General features: G+C 47.1%; 1 protein-coding gene across 2 annotated transcripts in view; it reads right to left on the reverse strand.

Moving 5' to 3' along the window:
* Positions 1-16,005, reverse strand: part of DPF1 (double PHD fingers 1) — a 68,052-nt gene that overhangs the window by 20,336 nt on the left and 31,711 nt on the right. For both annotated transcript variants that reach the window (XM_029620109.1, XM_029620110.1), the window contains exons 4-7: positions 12,901-13,028; positions 7,884-7,973; positions 7,198-7,276; positions 5,646-5,777 (exon numbers count right to left, since the gene is read on the reverse strand). In XM_029620109.1, coding sequence (XP_029475969.1) covers positions 5,646-5,777; positions 7,198-7,276; positions 7,884-7,973; positions 12,901-13,028 — 429 coding nt within the window. The remainder of the gene's footprint in view (positions 1-5,645; positions 5,778-7,197; positions 7,277-7,883; positions 7,974-12,900; positions 13,029-16,005) is intronic.

The raw sequence follows: 16,005 nt of genomic DNA on the forward strand, positions 1-16,005 counted from the left end.
AAAAAATGAAAATTAAAAAGAGGAAAAAACCACCGGAATGTGGCTGCCCCGTGCTAGAGAACAGGCTGTACGTTTTGCAACAACTAGTTCTCCCTCCCCAACTTTTAGTATCTTGTTTTACAGATAAGAGTTTACCGGCCTGTGTCCTCTTAGTTGTTTCAACTAGAACGCCTCCCTCCAGAGCTTGAATTAAACTATTCTTGAGGGGGTGGTTCTCCCCGCTGTAGATTTTCTTCCCCTTTTTTAGCAGCTAAAGTTGAGCTCACGAGTTGCACTGATCGGGACCATTTCTAAGAGCTCTCCAGGATATGGGGAGCCCCTTCCTTCCTGTCTCTGCCTCTCCCCCCCCCCCCCCGTCTCTACTCAGTTCACCATCACAGACGGCGGGAGAAACAGGCTTGACGGACCCTTGGTCTGACCCAGCATGGCAATTTCTTATGACCTTTCCCCTAGCGTCCCCAGAAAATGTTCCTCTCCATCTAATGCACCAGGTGAACCTTGGCTCCCTACTCCCCCCCCAAACTGCCAGAAATGCTCCAACTTGCTTGGCTTGCCCCCGCATCCTGCCATCGGTGGTAGGCAAAGCAAAAGCTCTTTGATTTACAGAAATCCATCACATCACGTGCGTGCTTCTACAAAACCGGACGCCCACCGCTGGGTGACGAGCAGGGTAGGGGCTCGTGTGCAGTGCCTGCCGACTAAGACCAGCCAAATCCCCTTCCCAGAGCCCCTGCTGGAGACTCTCTCTTCCATGATGGTGGGGAAGACGCCTCACCTTGTGAAATCTAAGGTCCTGGGCTATACAGATGGCATGCTTTGGTGGGTTCCTTCCTGTCTCTCCCTCTCACCCCCCTCTCTACTCAGCTCACCATCACAGACTGGCGGGGAGATACAGATATATATAGAGAGAGAGAGAGACACAGACAGAAATACAGAGGGTTATATAGTGTATCAGACAGATACATTGTGCAGCTTGTTCATAAATATTCCTGCCTTTATTACCTTCCCTTCAATGATTTATCACCAGTTCTTGCCTCCCCCCTCCCCCTCTTCTGCAGGCAGGAGACAACAAAAGCTGAAATGGGAATAAATGAGCAATGGCAATCTGTCAATGCATCAGAGCAAGAATGAAATAAATATATAATAATCATATCCTTTCTTCCGCAGCTCTGCACAGCTCTGATCGCTGCAGCCAAGCAGCTATCAACGCCCTTCTATGGCGGCCCAAATGACCTACGGTGGTAGGACTAGGTGGTGAGCTCGGATCCACCGTGCAGGACTGACGCAGAGCGCTGAGGAAACTCCCTGGTCTGTCAGGAGCGAGCAGCTTCCTGTGACAGATCCAGTGCAGGGGACAGGCTGCACGGGCCAGCAGTCACGCAGAGGCTTCTTCTGCCACTAGCACAGAAGTGGAACCGCCGATCAACCCGAATTCTAAAGGAAGACTTTCGACCAATCCTTTGTTTGCGGCACCCGCGCCCCCGTGCTACCCTTCTGGTAGTGCTGACCTCACGTAGAAGAAGCAGGAACTACAAGTACCACAATGCCATGGGAGGTAAGCTCTAAAATTGGAACCAGACGGGAAGGAGCGATAAGAGAGGCCGTGTGCCGGCAGGAAGGCATAAGGAAAAAGGCCACGTACAGTGGCTCCCTAGCTGAGGGCATTGGTTGCCACACAGGGCTATGAAAGTGGACCCCCCCCCCCCCCCCCTCAGCTTGATGCATCACCCATCCGAGCACATTTGTGACTTTCAGCCAATCACTTAACAGCACCCCCCTCCCCCCCCTGCTGAAACTCAGGTTCGCTCTTCAGGGCAGGAGCCAACAATGACTGTGTGAATTCTCTTGTACAGTGCCATGTACACTGCCAAGACCATATAAATATCATTAGCGTATATCAAAATCACCTTTGCTAAGGAAAAGTTAATGTCTTCAGAGACAGATGTGAGGCTCATGGGAGGCCCCTGCTGCCTTCAGGAGCCAAAGGAGGAACATAAAGCTCTCTCCCCTCCCCCACCCCCCAGCAGCCCTTAATAACCCTGCAGGTTCTCGTTTTCCCTTTTTGGTGTCTGGCTATGTTTTTTTTTTTCCCCCCTCCCTCGTTCTGCTGGTGTCTGAGCCTCATATCACAAATGACAAAAAGGATCAGACATTAAATTAGGCCTCCTCCTCCCCCTCCCCTTCCCCATCGCTCTCTCCCTCCCCCTCCCCCACCTCCTTCTCCATCCACCTCTCTAATTGAAACAATAAATTACACAGAGAAATATTAAAACCCTGGAACCACGTTTCTCATATTCCAGACTGGCTCGAGGATGGCAGGTTGCCACGGAAACCGCATCGCTCAGCCGTGCGGATACATTGGCAGCCCCCACCACCATCACACACACACCCCCCCCCCCCACCCTTCCCAAACCAACCAACTGCATTCCAACAAGATGCAGCAATTTCAAAACATTAAAATAAATTACCTTACAGAAAAAAAAAAAAAACCTTGCTCCAACAGCAGAGGCTGAGATGCAGAAGAAAGGAGCCAAGAGAGGGCCACAAAACCAGAATCCAAAAGCCTCCCAAGGCTACCATGTGGTTATTTCTGGCCACCTGTCCAGGATACCACTTCAACCCTTTTGTCTATGTCTCTCTTTTCTTTTTACACTTATTACTGTAGCTGTGAAAGTTTTATTGTCTCGCTGCAATGGCTCACACATTTCTTTTGTTCGTTTTTCTGCAGTTGCAGCCGGGGCCAGCAGGAAAGACCCCACAAATAAGGAGCAGAGGCTTGGCAGGGACGGGGGGGGGGGGGGGGGGAGGCGGACCCTGCAGCTTTAATGTTTGCATCTCTTGCTGCTGCATCACACTCCCAGACCGCTGTCAGCGATTTTCTCGTTCCCGCAGTGTCGTGGCTATGCCGTGTTGTTTTTATTTTCGCATTTAATACATGGGTGCTGGTGCCTGCTGAGCTTCTCTTATTGTCATAAGTGACCATCACTCCTGTGTGTGCCTGGTTACAGATCCTGTCACCTCTAGGACTGGAGGACTCGGGGGAATGGGCACAGGGACACAGAGCCTTTTTTTTTTTTAGACAAATCTGACCTGCACGTCCAGGCAGGCAATGGGAGTAAAACCAGGACAATTTGAACCTGTTCTGAAATATAATATGCACCTCGTTGGTAAGCCAACCAGTTTGAATATACTGTCATTGCACTTTTTTTATGGAGTGTCACCATGAGCCCTAGTTGGTGGCATGTATATAAAATGGAACTCACTGAAAAGTGCCAACCTTATGCAAAAGATCAGTCAATGAAACCAAAGAAAAAATGTAAGACATAATCATCAATCACGCACCACCTTTAAACCGGAGGGATTTTGGAGAGAGATATCAGCAAGCTGGTGACACGTACGGCCTGTAACAACCATTGTCGGCTTTTTTTTGTTGTTGTTGCATTATCTTCTTGTAGAAATTAAAAGATTCACAAAGCACGCATATTAAACTTGTGCCCGACATCAGCCGATCTTCCCTCTGCAGGACTTCATCGGGGGAAAACATTAAGGTTCAGCGGACCTGAACACGGCGCTCGAAATCAGACAGCAGCGTCTCACAGGGGACAACACTGCTGGGTGACGCTGCTGTCCAATTTCGAGGGCCGTGTTCAGATCCGCTGAACCTCGAGGTTTTCCCCCGATGCAGCCCTTTGTGGGAAACATTGGCTGATGTTGGGGATAAGTTTAAACATTTGTGCTTTATCAACCTTTTAATTGCCTTATGAAGATATGCAACAAAAAAAAACGATACAATTTTTGAGGTAGGTGATAGAGAAGACTGGTGGTGCTCATTACCAGCCGTGTGCATCGCCAGCTTGCTGATATCTCTTTCCAAAAATGTCTATGGTTTAAAGGTGATGCGTGATTGAAGATTATTTCTGATGCTTTGTCTTTCTTTTGATTTATAAAACGGAACTATACATCACATTTGGTAGATGCCAGGGGTAATACCTTCAGACTGCTCTGCCTGTACGGTGAATGTAATGTAATGTAACCAGGACTGAGATTCCTTTAGCTAAGGGGCAAGCAGATGGCTTCATGTAATGTAATGTGCACTCCTAATATAAAAGCATTCTAGGAACCAGAGGGACTGGTGGGTAACAGGAAGATGACATGTGAAAACCTCAATCTATACAGACCCGCTTTCATTTTTCAGAGATAGATAAAATGAAATGCAAGCAGCTGAAAGCATCCCTGGCACAGAGTCTGCGTTAGAAGGTTATGGACTGCTCCGTTCAATAGGAAAAGGACTACACTTCCCAGAGTGCCCTGAGATGCACAACTAAATGTAGAGTTCGCCCTCAAATTGATGGAGGAGGTGAAGCAGCTGCAAGCACAGGCCAGCTGACTCAGGGGAACTTTGAGTTACCCAGAGGTGGGGTTACCAGGAAGCTCCGAGTCCATCAGAAAAAGGGCGATCCGGTCCTGGCTTTCGTTTTCAGTACAGTGAATGACTTTAACATTTCTGATTCTCTAAGAAATATAAGGCAGTGGAAGACCACACAGAAGGTCTGTGGGCAAACCCAGGACTGACTCCCCCTGTCTCTCATGTCATGGAGCTTGTTGGCAGCCCTATTGAGAAGGCATGTGAGCCCCCTGTCCACACTCCAGGGATAGGCAACTCCGGTCCTGGAGTGCCACGAAGGAGGTCTGGTTTTCTCAATATCAGTGATGAATATGATTGAGCTATATTTGCAAACAATGGAGGCAGTGCATGCAGATCTATCTCATGCCTATTCACTGTGGATATTCTGAAAACCAGACCTGTTCATGGCACTCCAGGACCAGCGTTGCCTACTCCAGCCTGTACACCTTGTGCTCTTCTCACCCACTGACCATCTCACGTCAAAGTGGCATTTCAGACTCACAGCAAGCCACAATTAGCTTTAGCCCATGCCCTCTTCAGTGGTAGCTCAAGGCAAGTTATATTCATATGGCCTTCATTACAGACATAAGCAACCTCCAGTCCTCATGGACACCAACCCGCTCAGGTTTTCAGGATATCCCTAATGAATAGGCACGAGATAGATTCATTAGGGATATCCTGAACATCTGAGTGGATGACTGGTTTCCAAGAGTACCGGAAGTCAGTACAGCGCACTTGGACACTTCTTGAAGAGTTCAGAAGCCCTTATAGCTTTTTATTAAAAAAGCAAATTCTTCCGCACTTTCTGGATGGAGGCGGGCAGAATTCTTCTGAATTCTTGTGTCATTCCCCTGCAATCCTCTCCTCTCCACTCCCACCCTCCCCCCTCCCAAAATGGTTGAGGCCTGACAGGGAGCAGCATCTGTAAGCACCATGAGAAGGACCTGCAGGAAATCAAATGAGAGACAAATTTGGGTGTCTACTGCTCCAGGCCCTCCAAATAAATAAAGAGCCATTCTGGGTGGAAATAACATTTTAACAAAATAAATGTTACAAAGACGGTATAGCGCCTTGTAGCTCGAAAAACGCACTCCTTAGGTGCTTTTCCAGACATGGGTGCTGAAACTTTGATTGGAGCAGGTACCTTTCCCGAAGCAACCCCAATTCTCCCCATTTTGCCCCATTAAAGAAGCAGACCATGGAACCCTTCCCTGCGACGACGGGAGAGAAGAATGCTTACGTTTGTGGTTGTTTTTGCGGTGGAAGAGCAGGGTGTGGCGCTCTGAGTTGTCCTCTCCCTCTTCCTCTGCCAGGTGAGTGTGAGTGTAATGGTAGCTCAGGCCCGGGCGGTTCTTGTAACGCTTGCCGCATACTGGAAGGACATTTGGGAGGAAGAAAAAAAAAAAAAAAAAAAAACCAAGCAGGAAACCAACAGAGCAAGGGATGCCTGAAGCGTGAAAAACATCATTTGACTGCCTGCCCAGATTTTGGCGCGCGGTTGTGCGCAGAATGCAGGTTCACAAAATGGCTTCCCAGACTTGAACACACTGGATCCCCACTGATCCGCATCAACTATGGTGCCTCAAAGAGTGCAGCTACCTGGATAGCAAGAGCACGTGATGTGATCTTTGGCACACTTTCAAACATGGCTGCCCCCACAGATGCCAGCCATCAGATGGCAAGAGCATGTGAGCTCATCAGTGAATCACTTTTGAACATGGCTGCCCACAGGGGTGCCAATAATCATCAGGGAACGGTGTGAACCAACTGGATAGCAAGAGCATGTAATGTCACCTGTGATACGCTTTCCAATTTTACTGTCAGAAAGCAATTAGATACTACTTAAAATCTTTCCTCCCTAATTGCAGAAAAGTGATCTTTAGAAAGATTACAGGCGGCTTTTACACACTAAAATTGCAGATCACACATTAGGAAGAAGTTTCCTTTCAAAATGACCAATAATAGAATCTTAAGAATGTTTTATTTAAAAAAAAAAAAAAAAAATTAAAGGCAGAACTGAAGGGGACTTGGGCCTCAAGGGGACAAAAGGTCCCGATTTTGCCAATGGCTCGATCATAACACAAAACAAGCAACATACACACACCCAAGCCTCTGCTTACTCCTAAGTCTCTTAATTTTATCTTTCTTTACTGAGGAACAAATCTAGTTAAAAAAAAAAAAAGAAAGAAAAGGAGTTGTTTCAGCTCTTTAAAGAAAGATCTAATGCTGCCCTTGCAGGTCTGACATTTCCACATCTCCATGGCAACCTGTCTCCCTATACCAGGCAGAGGTTCCTCCTAGCCAAGGCCCTTCCGCTCCACACCTGCCTTTTTTTTTTTTTAAAGTTAAAAGGCAGTACATGCAAATGTCCTTTCTCCCGTTTCTGTGTTTTTCTGTCTATACCTAAAGTGGTTTGCGAGTTCCCCTGGATGTTTCACAAAATGCAACACTGGCTTTTCACACTCATTTACAAAATCTGAGCCCCCTAGGCCTTGCCTGTGCCAAGGGGTGCACTGTGTAGGCCCCTGTGGCGGTATTGCACACTCAGAACTGCACAGGGATATGGCGGGCACCCTAAAAGCACGGTGCAGTGCGTCACTGGTAGAGCGGGCCCCGGGCTCTGCAACCCCACCCTGCTTCATCTGCCGGCTTGTGGTCCTGGCTCACTCCAGAGGCTCGTATAACTGCATGTCCCAGCATGCAGTGGGGCAGCCAGACTCAGCTTGGCCAGACCCTGCAGCCATGTGAATACAACCCCTCGCCACCCAGGGGCAAAATGTAAAAGTACTCACTATCGCAGACGTAAGGTTTGTCCCTGTCCTCCAAGGAGTTAGGGTCTTGCCTCTTCCTCATGCCCCCGATCCCACAGGCCTGCAGCAGAGGAGGAAGGAGAGGAAAAGAACGCTGAGACCTGCTGGATTAGCGTCACCCTGTTTCTGTGGTTACCCGTCTTAGGTTAGCCGTAGGATCCGTGATGGCCAGGAGATTAACTCTGTCGCCCTGCTAGCTCTTTCACTGCATGAGGCTTGCTCTCTTGTCTTTTTTTCAGCGATTAGCAAGTAGCAACCACTAAGCGAATAACTGACAAAGCTTCTGTACATTTTGATTTTTCTGATTTAGTTGGGCAAAAGGAGTCTTGATGGGATAATCCTGCTTGTAACCTCTTTTCTCTCCCCCCTCACCCTTCCAATCAATTCACCCTCCACCCTAATCAATCAATTAATATGTCAATGTATTTCCATGGGAAGGGAGGATATGGGGGGGGAGGGGCGCGTTCCTCTTATAAAGAGGGATTATTTGCTATTTTTCACCCTGGCAGTTCCACTTAAGTGCCATAGCTCCTACATCAAAAGAACGCCAAAGATTGGCACTCCTCACAGGGACAACCGTGGGGAGCGCTGGTTACGGGTCAAAGTGCGAGAAGGTTCAGTGACATTATGGACGAGAGGGAAAGGGAGCGCCCCTCCCTCCCCCTCACCTTTCCTTTCGCCCTGTTTTTGCGTCTTGGCGCGTCATCCTCCATGTCTTCGACATCCAGGTCATGCAACACCTCCCCGATTGGCGGCTTCTGGAATGAAAAGCAGACTGCATGGTTACCGGTACACATGGGAACTTATTTTACGTGTCCGTTCTATAAAGGAGGCTCGGGGGGTTGGTATGATCTCTGGGAGGCAATAATGCGTGCAATTTTGCATTTTCAAAACCACGGTTGTTGTTTTCGCCTGAATTAAAAAGAAATATATGTAGATGTGCAGGTGCATGCCTTCCCTTTGAGAACTGATGCGAAGGTCTGTGAGGAAAAAGCAGCCATGGGCAGCACTTCGCCCCTGCCCGCACAGTTTTGAAAACTGCACCCAGAGAGTCCCACATTAAAAAACCCCACCGAGGGGGTAAGATAGCTGGATAACAGTGCCCAGCTATCTTTATCTGGACATTCGGTGGAACATATCCAAATAACTGTTCCGCTGCATATCCAGATAAAAGTTATTTGGCTAAATGTAGGTGCTTAGAGCAGCGGGCTGAGAATCAGGGAAACCAGGGTTCAGCTCCCACTGCTACACCTCAGGCAAGTCACTTCACCCTGCATTGCCTCAGGTACAAGCTGAGATTGTAAACCCTCCGCGGACAGGGACATGCTTATGGTACCTGCATGTAAGCCACTTTGAGCTACCACTGATAAGGCACGAGCTACATCTACATAAATAAACAATAAAAATAAAAGGTCATCTATTTGTACGGCCTGAGGTGTCTGTAGAAACAGAGGAGGCGAGCAATCTAAATGGTGCTATCTGACTAATATCTTAGTCCATCTTTGTCACTTCTTCAGCCCTGCCTCCTTTTAATCTGGGTAACTTTTTTTTTCTCTGTGGACTAAGTTTCCCAGACAATGGAGGGGATATTTTTAAAAAGCCCGATTCATGGCAATAGTGACCATAACATGATCAAATCTGAACTAACGACCGGAAGGGGGGGACAATATGTAAATCTACAGCTCTAACACTAAGGGCCAGATTTTAATATCTACGCGCGATTTTATAACATGCACACGCAGCCGCGCATGTTATAAAACCCGGGGTCGGCGCGCGCAAGGGGGTGCACACGTGTGCACCTTGTGCGAGCCGAGCCCTAGGGGAGCCCCGGTGGCTTTTCCTGTTCCCTCTCCATAACCTGCCCCCCAGCCCTACCTAACCCCCCCCCCCCCCCCCACCTTTATCTATTTATTTATTTATTTAGAGCTTTTCTATACTGACGTCCATGAAACATATCACATGGGTTTACGGAGCACTCGGGTTACTTAACACAGAAGCAGAAAGTACAGTTACAATAAATCTGGGAGGTGGAAGGGAACAGAGAGAGGTAGAGATAAGAGGGGTACCAGATAGGGGTAGAGGGTGAAAAGGGTCTGGTGGTTTCATAATACAGAGGAATTTATACAGTAGTTGTAGGGAGAAGGGGGCATGGAGAAGGGGGATTAAAATGCAAGGAACTGGGGGTACAAGAGGAAGGCGGAGAGGGCGAGCAGGTAACTAAAAAAAAAGAGGGGGAGGTGAGGAGGGGAGGCGGGGGGGGGGGGAAATACTGGGGTGCGAGTAAGGAGGAGGAGTCCTCCAAAGGGCTGTGGCTAAGCAAAGGTTAAGAGAAGGCTTGTTTAAACAGCCAGGTTTTTAGTTTTTTTTTTAAAGGTTTGAGTACAGTGTTCTAGGCGCAGATCTGGGGGCAAGGAGCAAGTTTCGCCTGCCTCTGGGCAGGCGTAGGTTGCGCTCGCTGGCCGAATGCTGGCGCGCGATCCCTCGGCCTGGAGGCCCTATGGAGTCCTCTGGCCACGCCACGCCCTGCCGCGTCCACGCCCCGCCCCTTTTTTCAAGCCCGGGACATACGCGCGTCCCGGGGCTTGAGCTCGTCACTGGGCCTATGCAAAATAGGCTCGGCGCGCCTAGGGCTTTTAAAATCTGCCCCTCAATTTTCAAAAGGGAAACTTGATAAAATGAGGAAAATAGTTAGAAAAAAACTGAAAGGTGCAGCTGCAAAGCTTAAAAGTGTACAACAGGCATGGGCATTGTTTAAAAATACAATCTTAGAAGTGCAGTCCAGATGTATTCTATTCATTAAGAAAGGTGGAAGGAAGGCAAAACAAATACTGGCATAGTTAAAAGGTGAGGTGAAAGAGGCAATTTTATCCAACTAAACATCCTTCAAAAACCGGAAGAAGGATCCATCTGAAGAAAATAGGATAAAACATAAGCATTGGCAAGTTAAATGTAAAACATTGATAAAACAGGCGAAGAGAGAATTTGAAATGAAGTTGGCCATAGAGGCAAAAACTCATAATAAAAACTTTTTAAAATATATCCAAAGCAGGAAAACTGCGAGGGAGTCTGTTGGACCTTAAAATGACCGAGGGGTTAAAGGGTTTCTTAGGGAAGATAAAGCCATTACAGAAAGACTAAATAAATTATTTGCTTCTGTTTTTACTAATGAGGATGTTGGGGAGATTCCAGTTCAGGAGATGGTTTTCAAGGGTCATAAGTCAGATGAACTGAACCAAAGCACTGTGAACCTGGAAGATGTATTATGCCAGAATGACAAACTAAAGAGTAGCAAATCACCAGGACTGGATGGTATGCACCCCAAGGTTCTGAAGGAACTAAAAAATTAAATTTCAGATCTATTAGTTAAAATTTGTAACTTTTCATTAAAATCATTCATTGTACCTGAAGACTGGAGGGTGGCCAATTTAACCCTATTATTTAAAAAGGGCTCCGGGGTGATCCAGGAAACTATAGACCAATGAGCCTGACTTCAGTGCTGGGAAAATAGTGGAAACTATTGTAAAGATCAAAATCACAGAGCATATAGAAAGACATGGCTTAATGGAACACAGTCAGCATGGATTTACCCAAGGCATATCTTGCCTCACAAACCTGCTTCATTTTTTTGAAGGCGTTAATAAACGTGGATAAAGGTGAACCAGTAATTGTAGTGTATTTGGATTTTCAGAAGGCGTTTGACAAAGTCCCTCATAAGAGACTTCTAAGAAAACGAAAAAGTCATGGGATAGGAAGCGATGTCCTTTCGTGGAATACAAACTGGTTAAAAGACAGGAAACAGAGAGAAGGATTAAATGGTCAATTTTCTCAGTTGAAAAAGGTAAACAGTGGAGTGCCTCAGGGATCTGTACTTGGACCGGTACATTTCAATATATTTATAAATGATCTGGAAAGAAATATGACGAGTGAGGTAATCAAATTTGCAGATGATACAAAATTATTCAGAGTAGTTAAATCACAAGCAGATTGTGATAAATTGCAGGAGTATCTTGTGAGACTGGAAAATTGGGCATCCAAATGGCAGATGAGATTTAATTTGGACAAGTGCAAGGTGATGCATATAGGGAAAAATAACACATGCTGTAGTTACATGATGTTAGGTTCCATATTAGGAGCTACCACCCAGGAAAAAGATCTAGGCGCCATAGTGGATATGGATAATACATTTCAATATCAGCTCAGTGTGCTGCAGCAGTCAAAAAAGCAAATAGAATGGTAGGAATTATTAGGAAGGGAATGGTGAATAAAACGGAAAATGTGTTAGTGCCTCTAGATCGCTCCATGGTGAGACTGCACCTTGAGTACTATGTACAATTCTGGTTGCCACATCTAAAAAAAGATATAGTTGTGATGGAGAAGGTACAGAGAAGGGCGACCAAAATGATAAAGGGGATGGAACAGCTCCGCTATGAGGAGAGGCTGAAGAGGTTAGGGATGTTCAGTTTGGAGAAGAGACGGCTGAGGGGGGATGTGATAGAGGTCTATAAAATCATGAGAGGTCTAGAACGGGTAAATGTGAATCGGTTTTTTTCTCTTTCAGATAATAGAAGTAATAGAGGGAACTCCATGAAGTTAGCAAGTAGCACATTTAAAACTAATCAGAGAAAATTCTTTCCACTCAATGCACAATTAAGTTCTGGAATTTGTTGCCAGAGGATGTGGTTAGGATAGTTAATGTAGCTGGGTTTAAAAAAGGTTTGGATAAGTTCTTGGAGAAGTCCATTAGCTACTATTAATCAAGTTGATTTAGGGACTAGCTACTGCTATTACTGGCATTAGTAGCATGGGATCCATTTAATGTTTTGGGTACTTGTAACCTGGATTGGCCACTGTTGGAAACAGGATGCTGGGCTTGATGAAACAGGATGCTGGGCTTGGTCTGGCAACTTCTTATGTTCTTATGCAGTCAAAATCCAGTTTTACCTGCATTAATCTTTAGAATAAGGACCTTATAGTGGATTAGGCTGAAAGAAAAGCAGAGGTCCACCAAGTCTAATGTTCTTCTAGCTTCCTATTAGTTTGTGCTAGATGTTAGTCCGGGGGAAGGAGAAACACCACTGTATCTAATCTAATTTCTGCAGGAATGACAAAGCTTTTCTTCACACCCCAAATATGGCAACCAGTCCAGAATCACTAGATTATTATTATTATTATAACTACATCTTCACAGCCAGGAATGAAACCCCTTCTCTGTCCAATAACTTCCCCAGCTTCGCCTTAAAGTTTTCATTTAGTGTCCTAGCCATGACTGTCTCCGTTGACGAAGACTTCACAAGAAGTAGTTAAGGGGTTGGAGCAGCAAACTACTGAACCAGCAAAACCAGGGTGCAAATCCCACTGTGGTTCCCTCTGACCATAGATAAAGTCGTCTCACTCTCCATTGCCTCAGATACAGCTAGACTGGCGAGAGGGAAATCCCTATAGTACCTGAATGTACCCTGCTTTGAAGTGTTGGCAAAGTGGAATATTAAGTAAACATAATAAATCTCTTTCTGAGCATTGAATACATTTGCCAGTAGATAGCAAAACCTATTCTCAGGGTAATCCTCTGCTTCAGAGTTAGCCCTTACATAGAGATATTAACAGAACCTGCACTCTGCCATTTTGTTGTGCCCCTAAACCCCATATCAAGGCAGAAATAGGAAGGGCCAGGAGGTGGGTGGGTACCTGTGGGTCCACAGCAGCCTCCTCTTCCTTCAGCTCTACTTTCTTATCTGCGGTCTCTGCACACAGCAGGGCTTCCAACACCGGCCCCTCGGGCAGTCCGCCTTCCTTCTTCAGTGGCACCTCATAATCTGTGGAAAGAGGAGAGGAGAGGGGAGGGGAGGGGAGGGGAGGGGTGGGAGGAAAAAGGGTGTGTCATTGGGTCCAGCACTACCTGGAGAGGTCTGTGATGTAAGAAGGCACGCTAGGCATTTTTACTCATGCCTTTGTGCATGAAAGCATGAGTAAGACAGTGCACAATTTGCATACCTCCATGCAAATCACCTGATAATGAAGGCATTAGTTATTACCCCCCAATGCATGAAGAGAGGTGCATTAAAGCCCTGCAGGCTTAACTCATGTTTTCTTAACACAGGAAATGTAACTCCAGTACATTTAACTTGCATTTCTAGGGCTAGTGTTAGTCTATGTGCTGTGCCAGTGTGGGCCCCGACCTGGGATTCCTGGGTGCAGGGTTTCTAGGCTCAGGTCTCTTGGGTTTGGGTTGGACCACTGCACCTGTGAACCCCAGGTCTGCAACCCCTTGACACAGCACCATCGACTAACACTGGCCCTAGAAATGCGAATTAACTTTTATTCCATCTTTGACTCAGGAATCCAAGCCTGAAAACCAGGAGCTAAGCGCTGGGGTACTCAAGTCCAGGACCACCGAGCCAGAGGTACTGTGCACCCCATCCACCTCCCCCATCCACTAGTCCCCTGCCTCCAGCTAAGTTCACAAAGAGGTCAACATTCGGTGTCATTTGTCCAGCTAAGTTTGGATTTAGCTGGACACATGGTGGGATCTGAAAACCCTGCTGTGCTGACTGGCCCTGAGATAGCCCTATAACGCGTTAACCAGCTAAAATGTCCCACGGTTAACTCAGGGGCGGGACAGGGATGTTCTGGGGCCGGGTCGGATATCTGCCTAAGTAACCTGGATAAACGCCAGTTTTCAGTGTAACCCAGCTAACGTAGCCAGATAACGTTAGGCCAGCTGACGTTAAAGAGGCCAGGGATATTCTGCGGCTCGCCCATGCTGCTGAGTACCCCTGCTAAGTTAGCCAGATAACTATCCGGCTAACTTTTCCTAGCCAGTTGGCTGGTGGCTGAATATGGATTCTCTTTATGCCTATTTAGTTCACCTTCATTTCTATGTACATAAAACATGTGCACCACTGGTATTGGGACTGATGTAATAAGCCCGTGTATACAGCATGCACAGTACAAGGCTGCGGAAGAAAGTCAGTGGGGAAGGAGGCAGGATAAGTGACTCCTGCTGCAATACTAAAATGTAGATTTGCAAGGCAAGAGGGCACCCCTCATCTTCCTGCCATTCCCACACCCGCCTTTTCTACCGGGTGGGTGCGCTTGCAAACACAAACAAGAGTGTGCAAGCCGAGAACCGCTCGAAGGCCAGCTCCAGTCATTGGACGCTGCCTGCCAATCTGGTCTTTGACTGGATCAGAGCCTCGGGCAATCTACAGATGACTTTTCTCCAATACCACGGGGGCCTGGCGCTTCGGTTGAGCTGCAGTTCCTACATTTCGGTCAAGTTCTGGACAGCACATGGAATCAAGCCAGATCGCTGGCTGCCAGTGAACTCTTCTGTCCAGGGTGGCCACTGTGATTTAATTACTGGCTCCATGCTCTCCTCCCCTTCCCTACCAAAAAGGCCAAGCCAGTCCTGGGTTTACTTCTTGTAGTTCTCTGCCCACTCTTGGCTTAGCCTGTTATTGCTATGCCACGTTTCTCCTCATTAAGTTGCATCGGGCTTCTAATTAGATTCCGTTGCTGATTCCAAATCCTTATTTTAGCTTACATTGTTTCAGGGTTCTGATCACCTCCCAATCTGGAATTTGTTGCCAGAGGATGTGGTTAGTGCAGTTAGTGTAGCTGGGTTCAAAAAAGGTTTGGATAGGTTCTTGGAGGAGAAATCCATTAACTGCTATTAATCAAGTTGACTTAGGAAATGGCCTCTGCTATTACTGGCATCAGTAGCATGGGATCTTCTTGGTGTTTGGGTACTTGCCAGGTTCTTGTGGCCTGGTTTGGCCTCTGTTGGAAACAGGATGCTGGGCTTGATGGACCTTTGGTCTGACCCAGCATGGCAATTTCTTATGTTCTTACTTAATCTTGACTTACACTAGTCCTCCTTCCATACAGGTTTCTACTTAATTTTGAGCCTTCTCTATCCTTGCACCACATCTATAGAACAAGCTCCTTCCTGACATCCAGGATACCCCTACACTAATTATGTTTAAATACTGTTAGGTTTATCGCTCACGGCCCCTACGAGCCGTTAACACTTACCCAGACACTGCCAGTCGAATGCTGCCGCTCCACATGGCAAGGAAACGCCGCCGCTCCTGCTCTGCTCGTAGGTGCACAAGCATGGCGCGTGCCAAGCTATAAAAGACCCATGGTGGAAATCCATGCTCTTGGAGCCTCATGATGATGTCATACGGCCGGGTATTAAAATCCCAGCCATGGGCAACACAGCACTGCCTCAGCAAAAGGTCGCCTGTCTTGTCTTGCCTTCAGTTCAGCTTCGTCCAAGCCTGTCTTCATCCAAGCCTGCCTTCCTCTTCAGCCTCAGCCTTCAGTCTGCCTTCATCTTCAGCCTCAGTCACAGTCTTCATTCAGTCTTTGTCTTCAGCCTCAGGCACAGTCTTCAGCCTGCCTTCATCCAAGCCTATCTTCAGCCTTGCTTCATCTTCAACCTAGCCTTGGCTTTCTCCATAGTTACACACTTCTGGACCTTCTCTTAGTCTGGCCCATGCAAAGACTTGTTCGCCCACTGTTGGTGCAGACCTTTGGGCTCTACCTCTGAGGTTGCATCATTTGCACTACTGCAAGAGTTCATGCTTATGTTGCTTGCACCAGGTTGCTAAGGCCATGAGCTTGGTGAACGCATCTCTGCCACGGGCCATTGCTGTCTTGGCCACCCAGATGCAGGAGTAAAAAACAGAATTGAATGGTCTCCTGAACAGGCTCATGCAACAGGCCCAGCAGCAACTTGCTCAAGTAAATGGATTACTACAGACCTTGTCTCAGCACTTAGATATG

This window comes from Rhinatrema bivittatum, chromosome 11 (genome assembly GCF_901001135.1).
Source record: "Rhinatrema bivittatum chromosome 11, aRhiBiv1.1, whole genome shotgun sequence".
Classification (NCBI taxonomy): Eukaryota; Metazoa; Chordata; class Amphibia; order Gymnophiona; family Rhinatrematidae; genus Rhinatrema; species Rhinatrema bivittatum.